This window comes from Oncorhynchus keta, chromosome 34, assembly GCF_023373465.1.
Source record: "Oncorhynchus keta strain PuntledgeMale-10-30-2019 chromosome 34, Oket_V2, whole genome shotgun sequence".
Lineage (NCBI taxonomy): Eukaryota > Metazoa > Chordata > Actinopteri > Salmoniformes > Salmonidae > Oncorhynchus > Oncorhynchus keta.
The window spans coordinates 53,662,822-53,686,218 of NC_068454.1; the positions used below are offsets into that span (position 1 = coordinate 53,662,822).

General features: G+C 41.3%; 1 protein-coding gene across 1 annotated transcript; it reads left to right on the forward strand.

Annotated features, from left to right (window-relative positions):
• Nucleotides 1–5,655: 5,655 nt before the first annotated feature.
• Nucleotides 5,656–13,180, forward strand: LOC118367288 (growth/differentiation factor 6-A-like). The gene is made up of 2 exons (XM_035750603.2): nucleotides 5,656–6,293; nucleotides 10,622–13,180. Exons 1-2 carry the CDS (start codon nucleotides 5,942–5,944, stop codon nucleotides 11,512–11,514), a joined length of 1,245 nt encoding a protein of 414 aa, XP_035606496.1. The 5' UTR covers nucleotides 5,656–5,941; the 3' UTR covers nucleotides 11,515–13,180.
• The last annotated feature ends 10,217 nt before the right edge of the window (nucleotides 13,181–23,397 follow it).

A 23,397-nucleotide genomic window follows, 5' to 3' on the forward strand; every position in this document is an offset into this window, starting at 1 on the left:
AAATATATTTTAAAAATCCCCCCTCATCAATCTACACACTATACCCCATAATCTACACACTATACCCCATAATGACAAAGCAAAAACTGTATTTTGCAAATATATAAAAAAATTCTCCCATTCTTCTCTGCAGATCCTCAAGCTCTGTCGGGTTGGGTGGGGAGTGTCCCTGCACAGCTATTTTCGGGTCTCTCCGCTCTGAATGGACCACACAAGGACATTCATAGACTTATCCCGAAGCCACTCCTGCGTTGTCTTGGCTGTGTGCTTAGGGTTGTTGTCCTGTTGGAAGGTGAACTTTCACCCCAGTCTGAGGTCCTGAGCGCTCTGGAGCAGGTTTTCATCAAGGATCTCTCTGTACTTTGCTCATCTTTCCCTCGATCCTGACTAGTCTCCCAGTCCCTGCCGCTGAAAAACATCCCCACAGCATGATGCTGGCACCACCATGCTTCACCGTAGGGATGGTGCCAAGTTTCCTCCAGACGTGAGGCTTGGCATTCAGGCCAAAGAGTTCAATCTTGTTTCTCAAGGTCTGAGAGTCGTTTAGATGCCTTTTGGCAAACTCCAAGCGTGTTGTCATGTGCCTTTTACTGAGGAGTGGCTTCCGTCTGGCCACTGTACCATAAAGGTCTGATTGGTGCAGTGCTGCAGAGAGTTTAAAAAATTAATTTGCAAAAATGTCTAAAAACCTGTTTTTCACTTTTTAATTATGGGTATTGTGTGTTGATTGATTATGACTTTTTTTATTTAATCAATTTTAGAATAAGACTGCAACGTAACAAAATGTGGATAAAGGGAAGGGGTCTGAATGCACTGCCTAGGACAGGGATGGGCAACTCCAGTCCTGATTGGTGTCACACTTTTGCCCCAGGCCCAGTTCACAAACCCGACTCCAATAATCAACTAATCATGATCTTCAGCTCAGAATGCATTTAGTTTAATCAGCTGTGTATGCTAGGAATGGGGGAAAAGTGTGGCAAGACTCCAGCCCCTGAAGACTGGAGTTGCCCATCGGTGGCCTAAGGGCCAGTTAGGGACCATTGGTAAATTACACAATGTAAATGGGACAATATGTTAAAATTCCAATAGCTCCGAATGTCAATGACTTAAAAACCTCAAACACACTATAAATTGTAGAAATTCATATACAATTATTGAAAGCATTTAATGAGTAAACTAAAATGTGTGCAACATGGAAATATTGTCTCATTTACATTGTGTAATTTAATGTCTGTCAAAGTCAGACAGACTGCTGTAGATAATTGGCAAAATAATTTGGCTTACTCTTCCCATCTGCGAACAAACACACCAGACACCTACATCACACTACACCCCAAAACCAACTCATGTTTGAATTCATTCATGGCCGCTAGCATTTCTTAACTTAATTAACCAAATCTAAAATGAAGCCAAATCAGGAAGTTCTGTCTCCTTAAAACTAACTAAGGACATGTTGCACCTCTACCTTCCTACCTTTCAGATGAGCCTAGAAGGAGGACAGATGAGAATTGGAGGCCAGTGGAGTTTTGGGAAATACACGGTAGATGTATGTATTCCAGAGTAAAGATTGTTCTATAGTAGAGAGACCCACAGCAGCAACTGTAACTGTCCTGTAAACTGTCTTAGTAGTCCTAAATCTCGATTTAGCCTGAGCAAATTTTAAAATAAATTATTGCTTTTTCTAAAAAAAATAATACAAATACAATACTACAATCTCATTGTCAGTTCAATGTGTTTTTTTTACTGTACTCTTCCATAATGTATGGTAAAGCATAAATACATTAACCTTGTTTTCTTTCTTACAACCTTCAACAGCACAGATAACCTTCCATCATCTTACAAAGAGAGAAAAAACTGTCTATCAGAGATTTTCTGTACTCCGACTTTCTATTAAAATATTGTCAAATCTGAGGGTAATTTGAAGCACTCGAAGCCTAGTTTATAGAAAACTAAAGTCTTTAGTTATTCTCGTTGACTTTGCAAAGGATTGTAAGCGTTCATTTGAAATGACGTCACATACTACTCTGCTTATCACCTAGCGTTCATTTGAAATGACGTCACATACTACTCTGCTTATCACCTTTACCTGCAGATCAGTTTCGCGCCTGGCGCGGTGGCGCATGCCTGTAACCCAAGTCACCCCGGGGCTGAGGTTGGCGCATTGTGTGAGCTGAGACGCTCTATGTCGAACGGGTGTCTGCACTAAATTCAGTATCGATATAGTGCTCCTGGGGAGGCCGGGCCCTCCATCTCGTCTAAGGAGGGCTGCACTGGCCCAGGTTGGAAACGAAGCAGGTCAAATCTCAGGTGAAGTCCAGTAGTGGGATAGCGTCTGTGAGTAGACTCTGCAGCGCATCCTTCGCAAGACTTCACAATCCAATTTGTATCATCCCCCCCAAAAAAGTGTTTAAAAAAATCTGCTTTATGGTGAGAATTGCTTCTACAGCATGTTTAGTAACCATTCGACCAATTTAATCAGGTGCTCTTCTGAGAACTATACTGACGAAAGAAGTGAATAACGTAATTCAGCAGGGCCCGTTGAGAGCAACATTTATTTGAGGACAAGTACCTGCCAAAGCTCTCCAAACTCAATGTTCAGATTGCAGAGATCAGCAGACGGAGGCTGTTAAAAAAACCCAGATCAAAGAGGTGGGGAATACTGAGTAGCTTCACACTTGTGGCCAGAACATTCACGTAGCCTACCCCTGTGACCAATGGCTACTTAATTGTGTGAGACATCAAAGGCCTATTCTCATGTGAAACATTTGGAGTAAAATACTGACCCTGCCCATGTGTCTTAGAGTAAACTTAAAGAGTGAAAGCTCCATGTCAAAGCGACAGATATCAGGAGGTGGTGGACAAATGCTGCCCTCTGCTGGAGTGTACTGCAACACAATGGAATAGTAAATCATGCAATTTCAACCACATGTTATTTTATGGACTGAATTAATCATGTTTATTTCTCCACATACCAATTTATAGAAATGCAAATAGATAATCATTCACATTAAAGTTTTAGATAATTGTAATAAACGCATTTAAAGGTTTTAAATCCTAATTTAAAACCTCAAATATGCCATATACACTACCGGACAAAAGTTTTAAAACACCTACTCATTCAAGGGTTTTTCTTTATTTTTACTATTTTAGTGAAGATGTCAAAACAAGAAATAACACATATGGAATCATGTAGTAACCAAAAAAAGTGTTAAACAAATCAAAATATATTTTATATTTGATATTCTTCAAATAGCCATCCTTTGACTTGATGACAGCTTTGCACACTCTTGGCATTCTCTCAACCAGCTTCATGAGGTAGTCACCTGGGATGCATTTCAATTAACAGGTGAGCCTTCTTAAAGGTTCATTTGTAGAATTTCTTTCCTTCTTAATGCCAATCTTCGTCTTTGAGCCAATCAGTTGTGTTGTGAAAAGGTAGGGTGGTTTACAGGAGATAGACCTATTTTTTTTTTTATTATGGCAAGAACAGCTCAACTTAAGCAAAGAGAAACGACAGTCCATCATTACTTTAAGACATGAAGGTCAGTCAATACGGAACATTTCAAGAACTTTGAAGGTTCCTTCAGGTGCAGTCGCATAAACCATCAAGCGCTACGATGAAACTGGCTCTCATGAGGACCACCACAGTAAAGGAAGACCCAGAGTTATCTCTGCAGCAGAGTATAAGTTCATTAGAGTTACCAGCCTCAGAAATTGCAGCCCAAATAAATGCTTCACAGAGTTCAAGAAACATCTGTGTGAATCAGGCCATCATGGTCGAATTGCTGGAAAGATACCACTACTAAAGTAACACCAATAATAAGAAGAGACTTGCTTGGGCCAAGAAACACGAGCAATGGACATTAGATGGGTGGAAATTTGTCCTTTGGTCTGGAGTCCAAATTGGAGATTTTTTGTTCCAACCGCAGTATCATTGTGAGACGCATTGTGGGTGAATGGATGATCTCTGCATGTGTATTTCTCACCTTAAAGAATGGAGGAGGAGGTGTTATGATGTGGGGGTGCTTTGCTGGTGACACTGTCAGTGATTTATTTAGAATTCAAGGCACACTTAACCAGCATGGCTACCGCAGCATTCTGCAGCGATACGTCATCCCATCCGGTTTGGGCTTAGTGGGACTATCATTTGTTTTTCAACAGGACAATGACCCTGTGTATGGGCTATTTTACCAATTTCCCCCGACCTCAACCAAATTGAGATGGTTTGGGATGAGTCGGACCGCAGAGTGAAGGAAAAGCAGCCAACAAGTGCTCAGTATACGTGGGAACTCCTTCAAGACTGTTGGAAAAGCATTCCAGATGAAGCTGGTTGAAAGAATGCTAAGAGTGTGCAAAGTTGTCATCAAGGCATAGGGTTGGCTATTTGAAGAATCTCAAATATAAAATATATTTTGATTTGTGTAACACTTTTTTGGATACTACATGATTCCATATGTGTGTTATTTCATAGTTTTGATGTCTTCATTATTATTCTACAAAGTAGAAAATAATTTAAAAAATAAAGAAAAACCCTTGAATGAGTAGGTGTTCTTAAACTTTTCACGGGTAGTGTAGATAAAAGCTAAAACTTTACATACCACAAAAAGAATCTGCATCCGAAATGGATTTTGTGGAGTTCTTCAAAACCGGGTAAAGTATTTGGTTGGTGAATCTTCTGTATGCAATCTTACCCAACTGTCATTAGAAATAGGGCCTGCATAGAGGTTGGCTATAGTCCTAAACATACACAGAGTAAAAACCATGGCAGACACACAATTCGTGAATGCATCAACACCTGCATGCATTATAAATCACTGTGAAGTTGTTTCCTGTCTCAAACTATTTAAAATCTTATCACTGTGAAGGACCTTGTCGGTTTGTTGACCTACTAACACCACAGTTAGTTAATATGTTACTGACAAGGCCTATGCACACATCTTATCTCTGACTAACCCGTTCAAGATCGGAGATTTCCACAAGGGATTTTCATTGTCCTTTATCTGGAGACATGATGGCCTTATCATGAACTGAATGACACATTTTTGAGGATACATTATTATCATGTCTTCATCAAGTGGGCCTAGATATTTAGAGAAGTACGGGTCGTATGATTTTGAAGCAACTTGCAGTTCATGGCAATGCCATTGGAGGCCGGTAGAGTACAGCAAAAAGAGAGGCTGAATAGCGTAATGAATAGTGAGAATTTATTTTATTGAACGGAACACATTCTCTTCTAGTACTTTAAGAATCTATTGATACCCTTTGCCAATTTGGTTTACGCACAGAAATACAATATATATAACCGAGGCCACTTGTCTTGAAAAGTAAAAATTGCACCTGTGACCTTCGTTAGGGATGTAGAACATCGCCCCAAATAGCTGAACTATTGCGAAAGGTTTTTATAAAGTAAAACAAGATGGCCCCAAATTCTTTGCATGTTTGAAATAAACAAACTGTTTTCGTGTCTAAAAGTTTATTGGGGGGTCTTAGATAATTGGTTACATCCATGAATATAGGCCAAGAGGCTACTCTCTCAACTGGTTAGGAACGTTCCATGACCTCTGCTCTGTTGAAATCTTTGTCCAACTCTTGACCCATGCCAACGTGTTATTGTACCTTTAAACTTGACTTCCTGTGGCGTTACTTATGGCGATGAGACACGAATCCTTGGCCGTCGGAGATGTCTCCTCCGTCTTAACGTCCATAGAAAGACTGGGAAAAGTTCTCCAATAAGTAGGCTACATGAGCGTCTGCAAGTGGGCGTGTTTCTCTAATGATTCAACAGTCTCCGCTCTTGTGTGAAGTCGAGGGCGCGAACGCACTTTTCTGGTGAGAAGGGAACGCAGAAGTCTAACTGACGCGCAGTCTATCTTCAGCTCTTGCTGTCTAAAATCGCTTCATTGTGGAGAGGGCTTCGAAACATCTTTGGGACACTATCACCATGGACGCATTTCAAGTACTATCGTTATATTTGTTACTCCTCTTCATTTGGAATATACCATGTTTTCAGTCAGCTGCCATCATATCCCCCTCTATGCCAAGGAGAAACAAGGGAGTGAAGATACTTCATGATGGACAAAGGTCAACCACATTTCTCAAAGAGATCTTCGCATCTTCCCCTATGTTAAGCCGTCACCGAGAAGACTTTAATAAGGACGCAATTGTGCCCCACGATTACATGCTCTCCATATACAGAACGTACTCGGCTGCAGAGAGAATCGGACTAAACGCAAGTTTTTTCCGCTCCTCAAAGTCTGCAAACACCATAACAAGTTTTGTGGACAGAGGAACAGGTTGGTCTCATCTAAAATGACTTAGCTATGTAGTCTACTACCGTTGCATACGACCAAGTAATAATAATATAATAATATATGCCATTTAGCTGACGCTTTTATCCAAAGCGACTTACAGTCATGTGTGCATACATTCTATGGGTGGTCCCGGGAATCGAACCCACTACCCTGGCGTTACAATCGCCATGCTCTACCAACTGAGCCACAGAAGGACCACAAGTAACAATCTTGCTACGTTTGTTCTAGATTTGCACACATCGCTGCAGCCATGGTATGCATTTTTTTTTAATCTAAAAAAAACCACCCCCTTTCACAATAGCATAAACTATTAATTTTACAATGGCTGTCTTATTGAAAGAAATGCTGGAGTTGCAAGTTGAAATGTGGAAAAATGGTGTGCCTGTTCTACTCTTGACCCATAAAGAGTGCCATAAAATAAAATAACCACATCAAAATAGAGTGTGCTGGCCAATCTAAATATGTAGAAGTTTGAATTGTAAAAGGTACTATTAATGAATGCATAAAACGATATATCACAAGCTAAAGTGCAATTATCTTGTCAGCCTCAAACTCGCACTGGAGCGTTATCACCGTTTATGAGGGACGCATTACGTTTTGTTGTCGCATTCAGTTCACTTTGAGCCCTTGGGACACATTTTAAAGAGCCATAGGCGTACGTCAGTTTTGCAAAGTAAAAAGTTATATTATACTTACATTGACCCCCAGGTAAGACGACAATAAAACACTAATTGAGGCCCTATCTAAATGAAGGTAGTAAATCATTCTCTATTGGTCCCCGCGTGCACCAAACCCATCCTGCTCAAACCTTGCCTTGTCGTCCTACTAGACTATCTCAAAACAGAGCCAATTGTGATAATCATAGAAAAAGTTATATTTCCAAAGAACTTGTGCATTCATTTACAAATTGGTGTAGGACTATGTAAATCAGTGAACACGTCAAACAGGAAATTACAGTTGGCTTGCATCAAGATAGGAATGAACAGTTTGTGTTACAGATCATCATGCAATCTGTATGGCCAACTCTGCAGTTAATAAACGGATATATTAGAATGGGTTAGGGTGGGCTACAGGTGATTAGGGACAGTTAACTGTGTAACAAGGTGATTTGACGGATTTGATTAGACAGACAAAGGAAGATAAACACCAACAAACCGAACACATGTACGTCTGCTTTATCATTAGAGGATACATGCAATCAGTTAACGTCATTGTTGCCATTATTCCCCATCTGTAACATAGAGATGATTTGGTGAAAAAGCCTCACTTTCCCCCTGATTTTGATTTGATGTGTCACTGGCTCTGACCCTTCTCTGGACTCTCTGAGGGTTGCTTAGCATCGAACCGCTGATTGGAGTATTTGAACTCGTGATCTAATTGAGTGTTCATGTCATAACATATCAAACACTGTCTATTCTCCCATAATGACCCAGCTCAGCCAATGGCACATCACCAAAAACGAAGGAAAAAAATGTAAGAGCACGTCCTTCGCTATGAAGTGGTTAGTATTTTACTGTGTACCTCCCTGAGCGACCGCCACTTTAATTACTGACAATATTTTTTCTTCCGTTCTCTTAGCACATTGGTAGTGGTTTCTGTTAAGATTCTACCAGGCCCTCGAGTGTTGAGTTGTATTGTTTAATAGGTTACAACATAATGTTTTTTTGCACTTTAAAAAGTCCGAAAAGTAATATCCATGCGACGGCGTCCGTGCGTAATATATGCATTTTGTGCTTTTTCAGCTATTACGCACATCTCTTTTTGGAAACACTTGTACGATAGACGACACTTTTGTATAAAACTGAAATATTTTATATTGTGTAGCCTTTCCCCTCTGCAGGTAAAATAAAAACAATTTATGCAAAACAGATTAGGAGACGTCCCTATGTTCGTTAAGGTCGCAAGGTCAGACAAGAATAAACCAAATGTATAAAAATTACTCTTGGCACTTGAAGTAACTCATTAAAACGCAGATGGTGCTTGCTGGCCTCGGAAGCCACAGCACTAGAAATCTCTCTCTCTCTCTCTCTCTCTCTCTCTCTCTCTCTCTCTCTCTCTCTCTCTCTCTCTCTCTCTCTCTCTCTCTCTTAAATTATATATATATATATATATATATCACTCCTCTCCTCTTCGGTCTCTTTCTCAACCTTCAGAAAGTTGTAGCCTAATAAATACATAAAAGAAAGCGTAACATCAATGTTATATGTTGTCCACAAACTCAGATAATACAACAATAGGCCTAACATAAATGAATGACGCCGTATCGTTCATATTTTGGACAGATAAATATGTAAATTACATATTATTTTAATTTGTCGAGTCTTATCTCCAAATCAACAAACTGTAATGTCTTTAAATGTTCTTTAAAACAGATTCCCGCTGTAACTTAAAGTCAGCATAATCAGGCCAAGCACTTTTGAACCGGGAGTGTTGTCGTTGGCAAGAGGAGATTAAATATAAGCGGGTAAGTATTTTAATGAGGAAGAGGGGAATTCAGAACTGTTAATTATTTGGTGACCTTGTATACGATTTGTTTGAGGTCTTATAAAAAACCTTAATGTAGACCATACGTGCAATGTTACTGAAACAAACACAAGGTTTCACTCTACTTTTACTATTAAACTCTGCAGGGTTCACAGAGGGGGGAAAGTTCTGGCAACCATGTTCAAATATCTATTTAGAATAAAATATTATTTTGATATATGGCATCTATATTGGAGTAATAGATTAATAGCCTACACACAGGGCGCAATTGTTTAGGCCTCGAACAGGCTACCAAGAGTTGTTGTTTTTATTCAATAAAATGTTTTTCAGTGCATTTAATTTGATGGACAAATGATAAACGGAATCACATTTGGTTGATATTTCAGAACACCACAGATTAATCTGTTTTATGTAGGCCGAGTATATTCCTGTTATCGTGAATTGCTAAAGAAAATCGCATTTAGTTTAGGGAAATAATTTGTTCATGGTAGCCTTTTTACTTCAGCCTATTTGAGTATTTACCCTATTATGAATAAGTATATTTATATTTGACTGATGAAAGATGAGGAAAATCAAAAGTTCTGTGTTTTAAAAAAAACTATAATGTATTTTATGAAATCTTGGGTTTTAGATATAAAAATAAAACACTGCATACCGCCGGTATACCCTTCACAGAAGAAATGAACAATATTCTAACTTATATGAGAGCACATTGACTCGCTGGGATCAAATATGTGTGGCCGTGGCCTCGTGGGTCTCGAGCAGGGAATAATGTATTAATTCAGTTGAGTGTACAGTAGCCTATGTCGCCTTTGGTCGGTTGAGTCTGGCAGAATCCCCTTCCGTCATGTCACTAGGCCCCTCGTTTCTTTGCTTCACAACGTTGATGATCGTTTCAGAAATGATTTTTCCCAAGCAAAGAATAATGAATAAACTTGTTTGATAAAATATTCACTAATTTAATCAGGATCTTTGTTTAGTGGTGATAGGCCTACATTGAAAAAGAAAAGTATTCTCAGAAGGGATTCATTTGGGGTGTTATTAGAAAACAATAGCCTAATATAATTAACATTTAAAATGAATGATACGATTCAATTGACAATTCAATTGAAGTTTGCTTCTGAATTTCACATTTCTCTCCCAATAATAATTACATGACATAGGCTATATTTCGATTATGTTCTAATAATAAAAAGTGACAACATTTAAAGTACAGGGCAAAAGTATAGGAATATAGGCTACTGAACGGTATTTTGCACATAGAGAGAGAGAGAAAGAGAGAGAGAGAGAGAGAGAGAGAGAGAGAGAGAGAGAGAGAGAGATGTAATTGCCTGTTGTTGTATTGTGATCATAGCCTTAGCCTACAATATTCATAATATATATACTGTCTCAACAATTATATCTGAGTTTCATGGAAATAAAGTTGATTCAAACAGGTGACACCTCATATATTAGGCATAATGGGCTAATCTAAATAATTGATTATTATGGTCGTTGTTTTGACAAGTTTGCACCTGTTGATTATTGATGTTAAGAGTGAAGATGGTTTATTGTACAGTACCAAAATGAAAATCACCCTTTCTGCTCAGAAATTATATCAAATAGCCTATGATGTTAACTACGAGACCTTTAAAAAAAATCTAATTTGATGACGTGCCAGTCGTAGTTTGTCTCAGCTCGACATTGGAGTGGGCACAGAAAAACAAGAGAGAAGGCCAGCGGATCTGGCCTCTTTGTGAGAATGTGAACCCTCCTCCTCCCTCCCTCTCTTGAACACTGTACACCCTAAGTGAATCTGACTGCAATTATTTCTTTTTATCTTGCAGACGATCTCTTGCACTCCCCTTTGCGAAGACAAAAGTATCTGTTTGATGTCTCAACCCTTTCAGACAAAGAGGAGTTGGTTGGAGCTGAATTAAGGATATTTAGAAAAGTGCCCGGGGATTTGCAAACGTCCCCGACAGGTCTCTATGACATTCAATTACTCTCCTGTCGATCAGAACGGCTACTGGATTCCAGATCCCTTGATCCTCTGGATTCCCGAAAACCAGGATGGGAGGTTTTGGACGTGTGGGAAATGTTTAAAAACCGGCATCACTCTGCCCAGGGGAGCCAGCTTTGTCTCCAGCTCAAGGGCACTCTTGGTAAATCAGAAATGGAAATCGATTTAAAACAGATGGGATTTGACAGAACCGGTCGAAACCAGCAAGAGAAGGCCATCTTGGTGGTTTACACCAGGTCCAAGAAAAGGGAGAACCTGTTCAACGAAATGAAAGAGAAGATCAAGTCGCGCGGATCGGGGAGCAGGTCGGAGGAGGAGAGGGGCCTGCGGTTCAAAGCCAGGCGCCGACGGAGGACTGCATTGAACAATCGGCATGGGAAAAGACATGGCAAAAAGTCCAAATCTAGATGCAGTAAAAAGGCTCTGCACGTTAATTTCAAAGAGCTAGGGTGGGATGACTGGATCATTGCGCCATTGGATTACGAAGCGTATCACTGCGAGGGCGTGTGCGACTTCCCTTTGAGGTCGCATTTAGAGCCAACTAACCATGCCATCATTCAAACTCTCATGAATTCAATGGACCCCAATAGCACACCTCCTAGCTGTTGTGTTCCCACTAAACTAAGTCCCATCAGCATTCTTTACATAGACTCGGGTAATAACGTTGTGTACAAACAGTACGAGGACATGGTGGTAGAGCAGTGTGGCTGCAGGTAGCGTCCTTTTCTTCTGCGACACTTGAACGTATTTAAACCCCTTAAAAACAAAGATTAAGTCAGTCGGCCCAGGTCAGGATATGAAAGCTGTGGCATATCTTAAGCATATAGACCCATGCGTTCTTGCCATATCATGGTGCACCTAAACTTCACTCAAAAGGGATCCACGAGAGACATTATTTGCAGTGTGGGCCTATGCAAGCATATTTGTGTTGGTCACATTTAAACTCAGTACAATCTCACATAGCCTTATCTGTCCAATTGTTGTGTTAAACTAATACATACTCCTAGTCTACATTGCCGTCCATATGATGTTTTTCAATTGCATAGTCTATTGTTTCGCTAGGCCTCGACATGGATAGACAGTTCGTTATAAACCATTAGTCCGCAGGGGAGGAGTGGCTATCGACAGGCTAGTGATAGGCTATCATTTGTTCTTTTCTGAGCAGACTTGGAATTGTTGGTCTCTTCCATCAGTGAATTACGTCCGAAATGGGCACAGTGGAATGCACCTGTTCAAACTAGGCCGCAGTCACGGGATAGCCCTTGTGCATTGTTGCAGCTCCCTGCAGCGGTCTTGCAAAGAGGACTCATTTGTAGCGGGTGTTTCCAGGCTCACTGCCAGCATCCAGCTGAAACTATCGAGCTCTTCTGATGCGTTATCAATCGGCCCTAGCACCCCCCCCCCCACCCTCTCTCTCTCCAATTTCTCTCTCTCTCTCTCTCTCTCTCTCTCTCTCTCTCTCTCTCTCTCTCTCTCTCTCTCTCTCTCTCTCTCTCTCTCTCTCTCTGTGTCTCTCTGTGTCTCTCTGTCTCTCCCTTTCTCTCTCTCCAAAAGGTGAATGTAATCTACCAAACACACAATGGGCTCTGAGGAAAAGAGATAACGCAGGTATGCCTACAAGAGATGTGTCTGTGCGCCCTGTTTCAACCGAATGGAGTGCGCGCTCGAGTCACCACAGCCGGCGGGAAACGAATGCAAGACTTTAACAGACGATTCTAAACATGGGCTCTGTGGACATAGGCATTCATATTGTGCCTGTCATTTTACAGCTGACTGTATCTCGATGACTTGCTGAAGGCAACACTGAAAGGCAGTTGTACCCGGTTGCGCACAGGAGCACGTGGGGACACCAGAGGCCACGATAAATAACCAAGACAAACATTTGCATCTCCAACGCATCTTACAAAAGGCACTTCCACAACTGACTGCGGCAATGTCATGTAGTCAGGAGGACGCCTTTTTTCGTGATAAATCGACTGACCTGAAAAGACTCGCAAACGAGATATTTAAATGCACATTAGCTTTGAATGCACTGCTGTTCGTTATTTGAGCTGTAAATATTTGTATAGTTAAAACTTTACAAGTGCAACGAATGAAGAAATGACAAAATGCATTTCTTTGTACATGTACATACTTTAAATGCACTCAAATCGTTATAATATCTATTCTATAATTATTTTATTAATGGTGATGTACAGAGTTTCATGATAATCATATATTTCTTACATTGATAAGAGTAATTTAAGCTGTATAAAAACTGTTGAGGGTGGAAATACCATTATTGATGTCTACCTCATAATTACCTAGGTTCTGAGTTCTGAGGTGCATTCAACTGTGTTAAATTCTTTTAAAATGATATATGAAATTATACATTTATATAGGCCAATATATATATATATATATATATATATATATATATATATATATATATATATATATATATATATATATATATATATATATATATATATATTATAGGATATTATTCCACACTATTACTGTACTAATAAAGTGAAGAAAACACATCCAACACTCTTGTTCTTCGGATGACTTAACTCCCCTTTCTGTGAGCTGATCCTTTGTGACAGAGAGAAAACATCGTTTTTAAGTGATTTATAACTCTGCTTGTTTCCAATGAAGTTACAGATATGAACCACACTAATTACAGTACCTAACGTTACTGTAAGTATAATGCTAACTCAAGTGGTCTACATGGATTTGATTTGAATAATGGGAAAAACTCACACTTCAATCGGCCCTTTGTGCATTTTTTCATGTTGACCAAAATAATAAGTGAGAAGAATGTCTCCTTTGATGATTGGATTATATTAACTATAGGAAAAAAGCATTTGTTTTACCCTTTCTTTCAAAGCCTGTATATAAGCAGAGATGCTATTTGTTTGTATAGTGTTCTGTTGCTCAACAATATCTATGCATATTTCAATAATATCAGTCTTATTGGATCACAATGAATCCATGATGTATTTCCAAATTTTAACCATTAAATGTGCTTGAATGACAAAACTAGCTTATAGCAAAGCATGGTGTTTTTTTTCTAGTAGGGGATACAGGACATTCTACCCATGTAGGATGTTAATTAGTGCTGCTGTTTACAGCACCGAAATGCCTGACTTTGAGAGTTGTAGTTGTTTACAAACTTTTGCAGTAGAACTCTTTGGTGGTGACAATGGAGTTCAGCTTCCTTTTAAAAGTTTACGCAATGCAAACAAATCATTCATCTTTATTGGTAGGAGTTGATATACTGTGCCTTCGGAAAGTATTCAGACCCGTTGACTTTTTACACATTTTGTTACTCTGCAGCCTTATTCTAAAATTGATAAAATGGTAGTTTCTCCTCATCAATCTACACACGATACCCCATAATTACAAAGCAAAAACAGGTTTTTAGAAATGTTGCTAATTTATAAAAAATAAAATATCGAATTTGCATAAGTATTCAGACCCTTTACTCAGTACTTTGTTGAAGCATCTTTGGCAGCGATTACAGCATCAAGTCTTCTTGGGTGTGACGCTATAAGCTTGGCACACCCGTATTTGGGGAGTTTCTCCCATTCTTCTCTGCAGATCCTCCGAAGCTCTGTCAGGTTGGATGGGGAGCGTTGCTGCACAGCTATTTTCAGGTTTCTCCAGAGATGTTCGATCGGGTTCAAGTCCGGGCTCTGGCTGGTCCACTCAGGGACATTCAGAGACTTGTCCCGAAGCCACTCCAGCGCTGTTTTGCCTGTGTATTTTGGGTCGTTGTCCTGTTTTAAGATTAACCTTCACCCCAGTCTGAGGTCCTGATTGCTCTGGAGCAGGATTTCATCAAGGATCTCTCTGTACTTTTCTCTGTTCATCTTTGCCTCGATCCTGACTTGTCTCCCAGTCCCTGCCACTGAAAAACATCCCTACAGCATGATGCTGCCACCACCATGCTTCACCGTGGGGATAGGTCCAGGTTTACTCCAGACGTGATGCTTGGCATTCTGGTTTCATCAGACGAGAGAATCTTGTTTGTCATGGCCTGAGAGTCCTTTAGGTGCCTTTTGGCAAACTCCAAGTGTGCTGTCATCTGCATTTTACTGAAGAGAGGCTGCTGTCTGGCCACTCTACCATAAAGGCATAATTGGTGGAGTGCTGCAGAGATGGTTGTCCTTTTGCATTGTTCTCCCATCTCCACAGAGGAACTCTAGAGCTCTGTCTGAGTGACCATCAGGTTCTTGGTTACCTCCCTGAAAAAAGACCCTTCTCCCCTGATTGCTCAGTTTGGCCGGGTGGCCAGCACTAGGAAGAGTCTTGGTGGTTTCCTAACTTCTTCCATTTAGGAATGATGGAAGCCACTGTGTTCTTGGGGACCTTCAATGCTGGTACCCTTTCCCAGATCAGTTCATCGGCACAATCCCGTCTCTGAGACCTACGGACAATTTCTTCGACCTCATGGCTTGTTTTTTTCTCTGACATGCACTGTCAACTGTGGGACCTTATATAGACAGGTGTGTGCTTTCCAAATCATGTCCAATCAATTGTATTTCCCACAGGTGGACTCCAATCAAGTTGTAGAAACATCTGAAGGATGATCAATGGAAACAGGATGCACTTGAGCTCAATTTCAAGTCTCATAGCAAAGCGTCTGAATACTTACGTAGATAAGGCATTGCTGCTAGTTTTTTTGTATACATTTGCAAATATTTCTAAAAACCTGTTTTCCCCTTCGTCATTATGGGGTATTGTGTGTAGATTAATGATATTTTTTATTTATTTAATCAATTTTAGAATAAGGCTGTAACGTAACAAATTGTGGAAAAATTCAAGGGGTCTGAATACTTTCCGAAGGCACTGTAGGCTATGGTTTATCTAATGGTACTGTGTAGGTCATGAACTTATTGGAAGTCATAGGGCTCTCGGCTTCAAGCCACAGGATCATTTAGTGTTTTCACTAACATGTAAACAGACAATGAGTGTTATTGTTCAGTGTTTGGCTGGCTCAGCGCCGTGCTAAAACTATGTTAACATGTGGTGGCCATTCAAGTAGAAGGAAATGCATTGACTGTCACTGATATGGTACTGAATGGATGAACCACAGCTATTTCCCAATGAATTAGCCACCCCCCTGGGTCAAGTTTACTTAACACTTTAATGTTTCACAATCTGAGGATGAAAAAAAGTTTGAAAGCAGGGATTGCTTCCATATAGGCTATCGACCTTGGCCTGGAAACAATTAGGAAATGGCTTTGAAATGTTATATGTTGTCCAGGTTCTTGTACAGTATCATGTCACTCCCCACATGGTCGCTGTGGGAAAGAGAGGACACTAAGTGCGCTCTTTAGCTGCCCCTGCAAATGACTGACACAGCAACCACTCCCCTGAGCATAACCAAATGGCCCTTCAGGCTATGTCTGTGTGTCAGCATTGAATATAAGGATGCTATGTGGCTAATGCTAGGTCCACTAGCTAACTCCCCACAAGTGCAGCGCGTTGGTGACACCCATAGCCTGGTGATACCTTACTAGCAGACGTGCAGTGCAAGTGGAAAGGAGCAAAGACACAGGGACAGACAGGAAGTGTGTGACAGGTTGACTGCCATTAGCCAAATGTCCTCTACGCTCTTACCTTACCTGTGAGATTACGTATGCTGCTTCTGTGAAAAATGAGGGCTTGGAATTTCAATTCCCCGTACATTTTAGGTCCCTTTATTTGATTGGATACAGTGATGATATCTCTGGTTTTGACGCCCGGGAGGAAGTTTTGAGAATGGTTACATGCCGATGAAAGGGAAGGAATGCTTTAGTTTAGTCGTCTTAATCATTCACTCTTTAGCTTTAATGGTCTCATAAAGAATAACAGGTTCGTCCTCATAGTTGCATAACTGTCTTCGTCACCATTATGGCGAAGCCATTCCGAGAGACTGCTTTGTTTAACATTTCTACCTATCATCTATCATTTCTATCTATTTCTATTTATTTAGCCAGTGTTGTATTGGCAAAGGCACAGCTCCTTTTCATCAGAATATGTGGAGAATGTTTAACACAAATAGCCTTGACACCCCACATCTGTGGACCACTGGGTTGTGCCTGCCTCTTCATGGTCCGTGATGATGCCTGATAACAAGGTTAAGATCTACAATGTGTTTCTCCAAACCGTCCGGGAGTCTCTCCAACGTAAAAAACCCCCCACAAGTTGGCTCCTATAGAGACAGACATTTCCCCCATACCTAACCCCACTGTTATCAGTGATGTCCTCACAAACTGTGCAGTGAGGAGATAAATCGAACTCAACATTTAGGCTGCGAGCAGCTTTTAAGCGAGTATAAAGGGAAATGGGCATAGTGAAATATGATATGATTTATTGTTAACTACGAGAACTCTCATTGTGATTTGTTGAATGGCTGCATTTGGGATGCAGGGAAAGGGAATGCTTGGACAGTGCAAAGGCCTGAGCTCTAACTGTTCTTGAGACTATTGATTTCAAATTGGAATTTCTTTATCAAAGATTTTCAGTGTCTGTTTCTCCTCTCAGAGATTTTTTTTGTTAATCTCTGGAAAGAGATCCATCCTTTTGAATTCCTTGCATCTAATAGAGCCTGGCTGGGTTGTGGCTCATTCCCACAACCTCCCCTTTTACCTCACAGGACAGTGCAAGGGGGTTTCTGTCCCTATAATAGAAAATAAATACTCAGAACCCCAGATGTGTGTGCGGGCACACACAAATTGTGTTGGTTTGGAGTGTCCAAGTATATTTAAATGTGAGAGTGAACATGCATGTATATTGTATAATGTGTGTGTGTGAGCGTGAGCGTATGCTAGAGGACAGAAGGACAGCAGCATACACAGATGAGTGCTGCAGAGTAGCGGCAGATGCCTGGACTGACCCCCACTGCCACCCTGCATTGAACCACTGGCCTGCACACAAAGGCAGGGACGGATCCAAACATTAAATATACTTCCTTGTGCCTTAATGCCAGAGGTCCCATTTTGTCCATATACAGTTGAAGTCGGAAGTTTACATACACTTAGATTGGAGTCATGAAAACTTGTTTTTCAACCAAGTTTCTTGTTAACAAACTATAGATTTGGCAAGTCGGTAAAGACATCTACTTTGTGCATGACAAGTCATTTTTCCAACAATTGTTTACAGAGAGATTATTTCACTTAAAATTCATTGTATCACAATTCCAGTGGGTCAGAAGTTTACATACACTATGTTGACTGTGCTTTTAAACAGCTTGGAAAATTCCAGAAAATGACATCATAGCTTTAGAAGCTTCTGATAGGCTAATTGACGTCATTTCAGTTAATTGGAGATGTACCTGTATTTCAAAGCTTACCTTCAAACTCAGTCCTCTTTGCTTGACATCATCAGAAAATCAAACAAAATCAGCCAAGAATTCAGAAAATAAATTGTAGACCTCCACAAGTCTGATTCATCCTTGGTAGCAATTTCCAAATGCCTGAAGGTACCACGTTCATCTGTACAAACAATAGTACGCAAGTATAAACACCATGGGACCACGCAGCCGTCATATCGCTCAGGAAGGAGACGTGTTCTGTCTCCTAGAGATGAACGTACTTTGGTGCAAAAAGTGCAAATCAATTCCAGCAAAAAAGCAAAGGACCTTGTGAAGATGCTGGAGGAAACAGGAACAAAAGTATCTATATCCAAAGTAAAATGAGTCCTATATCGACATAACCTGAAAGGACACTCAGCAAGGAAGAAGCCACTGCTCCACAACCACCATAAAAAAGCCAGACTACGGTTTGCAATTGCACATGGGGACAAATATCATACTTTTTGGAGAAATTACCTCTGGTCTGATGAAACAAAAATAGAATAGTTTGGCTATAATGACCATCATTGTGTTTGGAGGAAAAAGGGGGAGGCTTGCAAGCCAAAGAACACCGTCCCAACTGTGAAGCACGAGGGTGGCAACATCATGTTGTGGAGGTGCTTTGCTGCAGGTGCACTTTACAAAATAGATGGCGTCATGAGGAAGGACATTTATGTGGATACACTGAAGCAACATCTCAAGACATCAGTCAGGAAGTTAAAGCTTGGTCGCAAATTGGTCTTCCAAATGGACAATGACCCCAAGCATACTTCCAAATGGCTTAAGGACAACACCGTCAAGGTATTGGATTGGCCATCACAAAGCCTTGACCTCAATCCTATAGAAAATGTGTGGGCAGAACTGAAAAAGCGTGTGCGTGCAAGGAGGCCTACAAACCTGACTCAATACACCAGCTCTGTCAGGAGGAATGGGCCAAAATTCACCCAACTTATTGTGGGAAGCTTATGGAAGGCTACCTGAAATGTTTGACCCAAGGCAATGGCAATGCTACCAAATACTAATTGAGTGTATGTAAACTTCTGACCCACTGGGAATGTGATGAAAGAACTAAAAGCTGAAATAAATAACTCTTTCTACTATTATTCTGACATTTCACATTCTTAAAATAAAGTGGTGATCCTAACTGACATAAGACAGGGATTTTTACTAGAATTAAATGTCAGGAATTGTGAAAAACTGATTTTAAATGTATTTGGCTAAAGTGTATGTAAACTTCCTACTTCAACTGTACTTCTTTTTTTCTGAGGCAGACAGTTGAGCGTGTTGAGCGGGACAACCATAAGGGAATGAGAGAGAAAAGAAGAAATGAGTGAACCCTTTTCTATCTATCATGATTTGAACCTTTATATGAGGCAGTGATGCTGTAAAGAAAGGTGGTTGCACTTGGCAGCTGCTCACTAAGTGAAAAAAAAAGAAGGAAAACACAGGAGTAGCATAACAATGCACTATGGTGTTCTCTCTGATAGGGCATCTGCTAGGCTTCTTTTTTTTCCAGCCCTGCGGAGGACCCTCTGTGGCCCTATGGTAGCCCACCTTACCCCACTATCAGGGATACCATCAGGCCATACGGGGGACAGACTGGCGGACGCCTCCACTTCCCTGCAGATCATCTGCTAATTGTATTAAATCACACCCTTTGAGGCCGTCGTTACTTTATTATCTATCCTATCTCAATATTCCAAATCGAATTGGAGCATGGAGAGATTTTTGCGAGGGGTGCTTGTAAATTGGGGCGAGGGAGTAGCTTTTGGGACACATGATACTGGGGAAAGGTTTTAAAATAAAAGCACTGACTGAATACTGGGTAGCCCCAATTCTGACTGGTGCTCTGATATCTGCTTCACTGCTTTCTGCTCTCGTAAAAGCCTGGGTTTTCTGAACGTTAACACGAGAAGCTTATTACCTAAAATGGATCAATTGAAAGTGTGAGTTCACAGCTCCAATCCAGATGTGTTGGTCATTACTGAGACATGGTTAAGGAAGAGTGTTTTGAATACTGATGGTATCCTATCTGGTTATAACCTTTTTTGGAAAGACAGATCTTCCAATGGTGGAGGAGAGGCAATCCTTACCAAGGATCACCTTCAGTGCTCAGTTGTCTCCACCATGTCTGTCCCCAAACAATTTGATTTGCTGGTTTTAAGCATTAAACGTTCAAATAGCTCTTTGTTGACTGTTGCTGGATGCTATTGTCCTCCCATTAGCATTGGCCTGTACCCTACCTGCACTAAGCTCTCTCCTGGCCCCTTACACTAAGTCTGAATTTGTCTTGCTAGGTGATCTAAACTGGGACATGGTTAAATCACCTGATCAAGTCCTAAAGCAATGGGACTCCCTAAATCTTTCTCAGATTATTACCAATCCCACAAGGTACAGTATGACTCCAAACACCCAGAAAAAGGCTACTCTCCTTGCAAATAATCATGATAGGTATCAGTCTGGTGTTTTCTGTAATGACCTTAGTGATCACTGTTTACAGCCTGTGTTCGTAATGGCTGCTCAGTGAAACAACCTGCCCTGATTTGTCATGGACGCTTGCTAAAAAACTTTAATGAGCAAGCCTTCATTCAAGAACTGTCCTCTGTAAAATGGTATAGAATCAGCTTGATCCCCTCCGTCGAAGATGCTTGGACCTTCATTTTTAAAAATATTTTCAGTGGTATTGTTAACATACATTCCCCCATAAAGAAATGAGAATTAAAAATAGGTTCAGCCCCTGGTTCAACTGTGATCTTGCAGTTACTCCACCTCAAGAATTGCATTTGGCGAAAGCCTAGGCACACGCATACTCAGGCTGACTGGCTATCGTTCAGGCAAATGAGAAATAAGTGCACTCAGGCTATCCGGAAGGCCAAAGTTAGTTACTTTATGGAGCTGTTCTCTCTCTGTGGGTCTAACCCAAGAAGAAAATGGTTAAAGGCCTGGAGAATAAACCCTTCTCCTTACAGCTGCCCATGTCCCTTAACGTTGATGGTGTGGTTGTTACTGACAAGAAGCACATGGCTGAGCTCTTTAATCACCACTTCATTAAGTCAGGATTCTTATTTGACTCAGCCATGACACCTTGCACGTCCAACATTTCCTCATGTCCCACCCCTTCTAATGTGGCTATCCCCGATGCTTCTCCCTCGTTTTTCCCCTGCCCTGCTACAAAGTTTCTCCCTGCAGGCAGTCACTGAGTTTGAGGTGCTAAAGGAGCTCCTTAAACTTGACCCCCCAAAAAGATCTAGGTCAGATGGTCTAGACCACATATGTCAGAGTCAAGGCCCGCGGGCCACATCCGGCCCCGAGAAGGTTTTTTTACGGCCCCTGGGATGATCTTGATTTATTATTAGAACCGGCCCGCAGACCGCAGCAAGCCGGCAGCCCGCAGATCTTTTACACGCACCAATACTACATTTCCCACAATGCAACGGTGACGCACCGAGCAGTAGGCTGCTTCATTTCAATATTTATTGGCACAGCAGTTGTCAGCATCACAGTAAAATTAACTTTCAGATACCCATCAAAAATGGCAAAACGGAAGGTGGACACTGAGAACCGGGGTTTCAAACAAGGTGGGAGTCGGAGTATTTGTTCACGGAGGTAGCTGGAAAACCTGTGTGTCTTCTGGGTGGAGAAAGTGTGGCGGTACTGAAAGAGTATAATCTGAGACGACATTATGAAACGAAACACGCGGACAAAAACAAGAATATGGACATGGAACAAAGGCTACAAAAGGCAGAGGAATTAAAACGAGGCCTCAAATCTCGACAGGCTCTGTTCAAAAAGCCAAATCACAAGGCCAGGCTGCTGTCAAGGCCAGTTTTATTTTGGCAGAAGAGATCGCTAAATCAGCCCGGCCATTTACGGAGGGGGATTTCATCAAAAACTGCATGATTAAAGTTTGTGACGAAGTTTGCCCAGAAAAAGGCAACTCTTTTTAAATGTGAGTCTGAGCAGAAACACCATTGCCGAGAGAGTAGACCAGTTGTCCATCAATCTAAAAGAGCAGCTTGTGAAAAAGGGAAAAGATTTCATTGCATATTCCTTGGCTGTGGATGAGAGCACCGACATTTCTGACATTGCCCAGTTGTCAATTTTCATCCGCGGAGTGGACTCCAGCCTAAGCGTGACAGAGGAGTTTTTGGCTTTACGTCCTATGCATGGCACAACTACGGGGCATGATTTGTATGAAGAGGTGTCAAGATGTGTAAATGAGATGGAGCTGCCTTGGGAAAAACTCGTGGGTTTGACAACCGACGGAGCACCTGCGATGTGTGGACACAGGAGCGGACTGGTGGCGAAGATACGGGAAAAGATGCAAGAGGAAAACGCGACAGGTGAGCTGACAGCTTATCATTGTATCATACACCAGGAAGCGTTGTGCGGTAAAGCCTCGAAAATGGAGCATGTAATGAGCATCATCACGCGCACAGTTAACTTTATCAGAGCCAAAGGTTTGAATCACCGCCAGTTCAAGGCATTTCTGACGGAGTTAGAAACGGAGCATTGATTTGCCTTATCACACAGAGGTGCGATGGCTAAGCCAGGAAAGGTGCTTCAAAGATGTTTCCTTGTCTGTTCTTGGACAGCAAAGGGAAAGACACAACACAACTCCGAGACGAAATGTTTCTGTGTGAAATGGCTTTTCTGTGTGACATTACGAGTCATCTGAATGCAATGAACTTGCAGCTGCAGGGTCGGGATCGTGTCATCTCTGATATGTACAGTACAGTGAAGGCATTTAAAACCAAACTGACTCTGTGGGAGACGCAGATGCGGAAAGAAAATTTGAGCCACTTTCCCAGCTGCCAGACCATGAAAGAGAAGCTCTCTACCAGTGCGTTCCCGAGCGCACAGTTGGCTGATAAAATAGGTATGCTTGCCGCTGACTTTCGACGCCGATTTGCTGACTTTGAAGCACAAAAAGCAGGTTGGAACTGCTCGGTAACCCATTTGCTGTTGACGTGGAAAGCTCACCACCAAACCTCCAAATGGAGTTGATTGACCTCCAATGCAATGATGCACTGAGGGCAAAATATGCGGCAGTGGGTGCTGCGGAGTTCGCCCGTTTCCTCCCCGACACAATGCCCCAGCTGCGCATCCAGGCTGCTCAAACGTTGTCTATGTTTGGCAGCACATACCTGTGTGAACAACTGTTTTCTTTGATGAACTTGAACAAAACATCACACAGAAGTCGACTTACTGCTGAACACCTCCACTCAATTCTGAGGATTTCCTCAGCTCAGAGCCTTACCCCTCTTGATGAACTT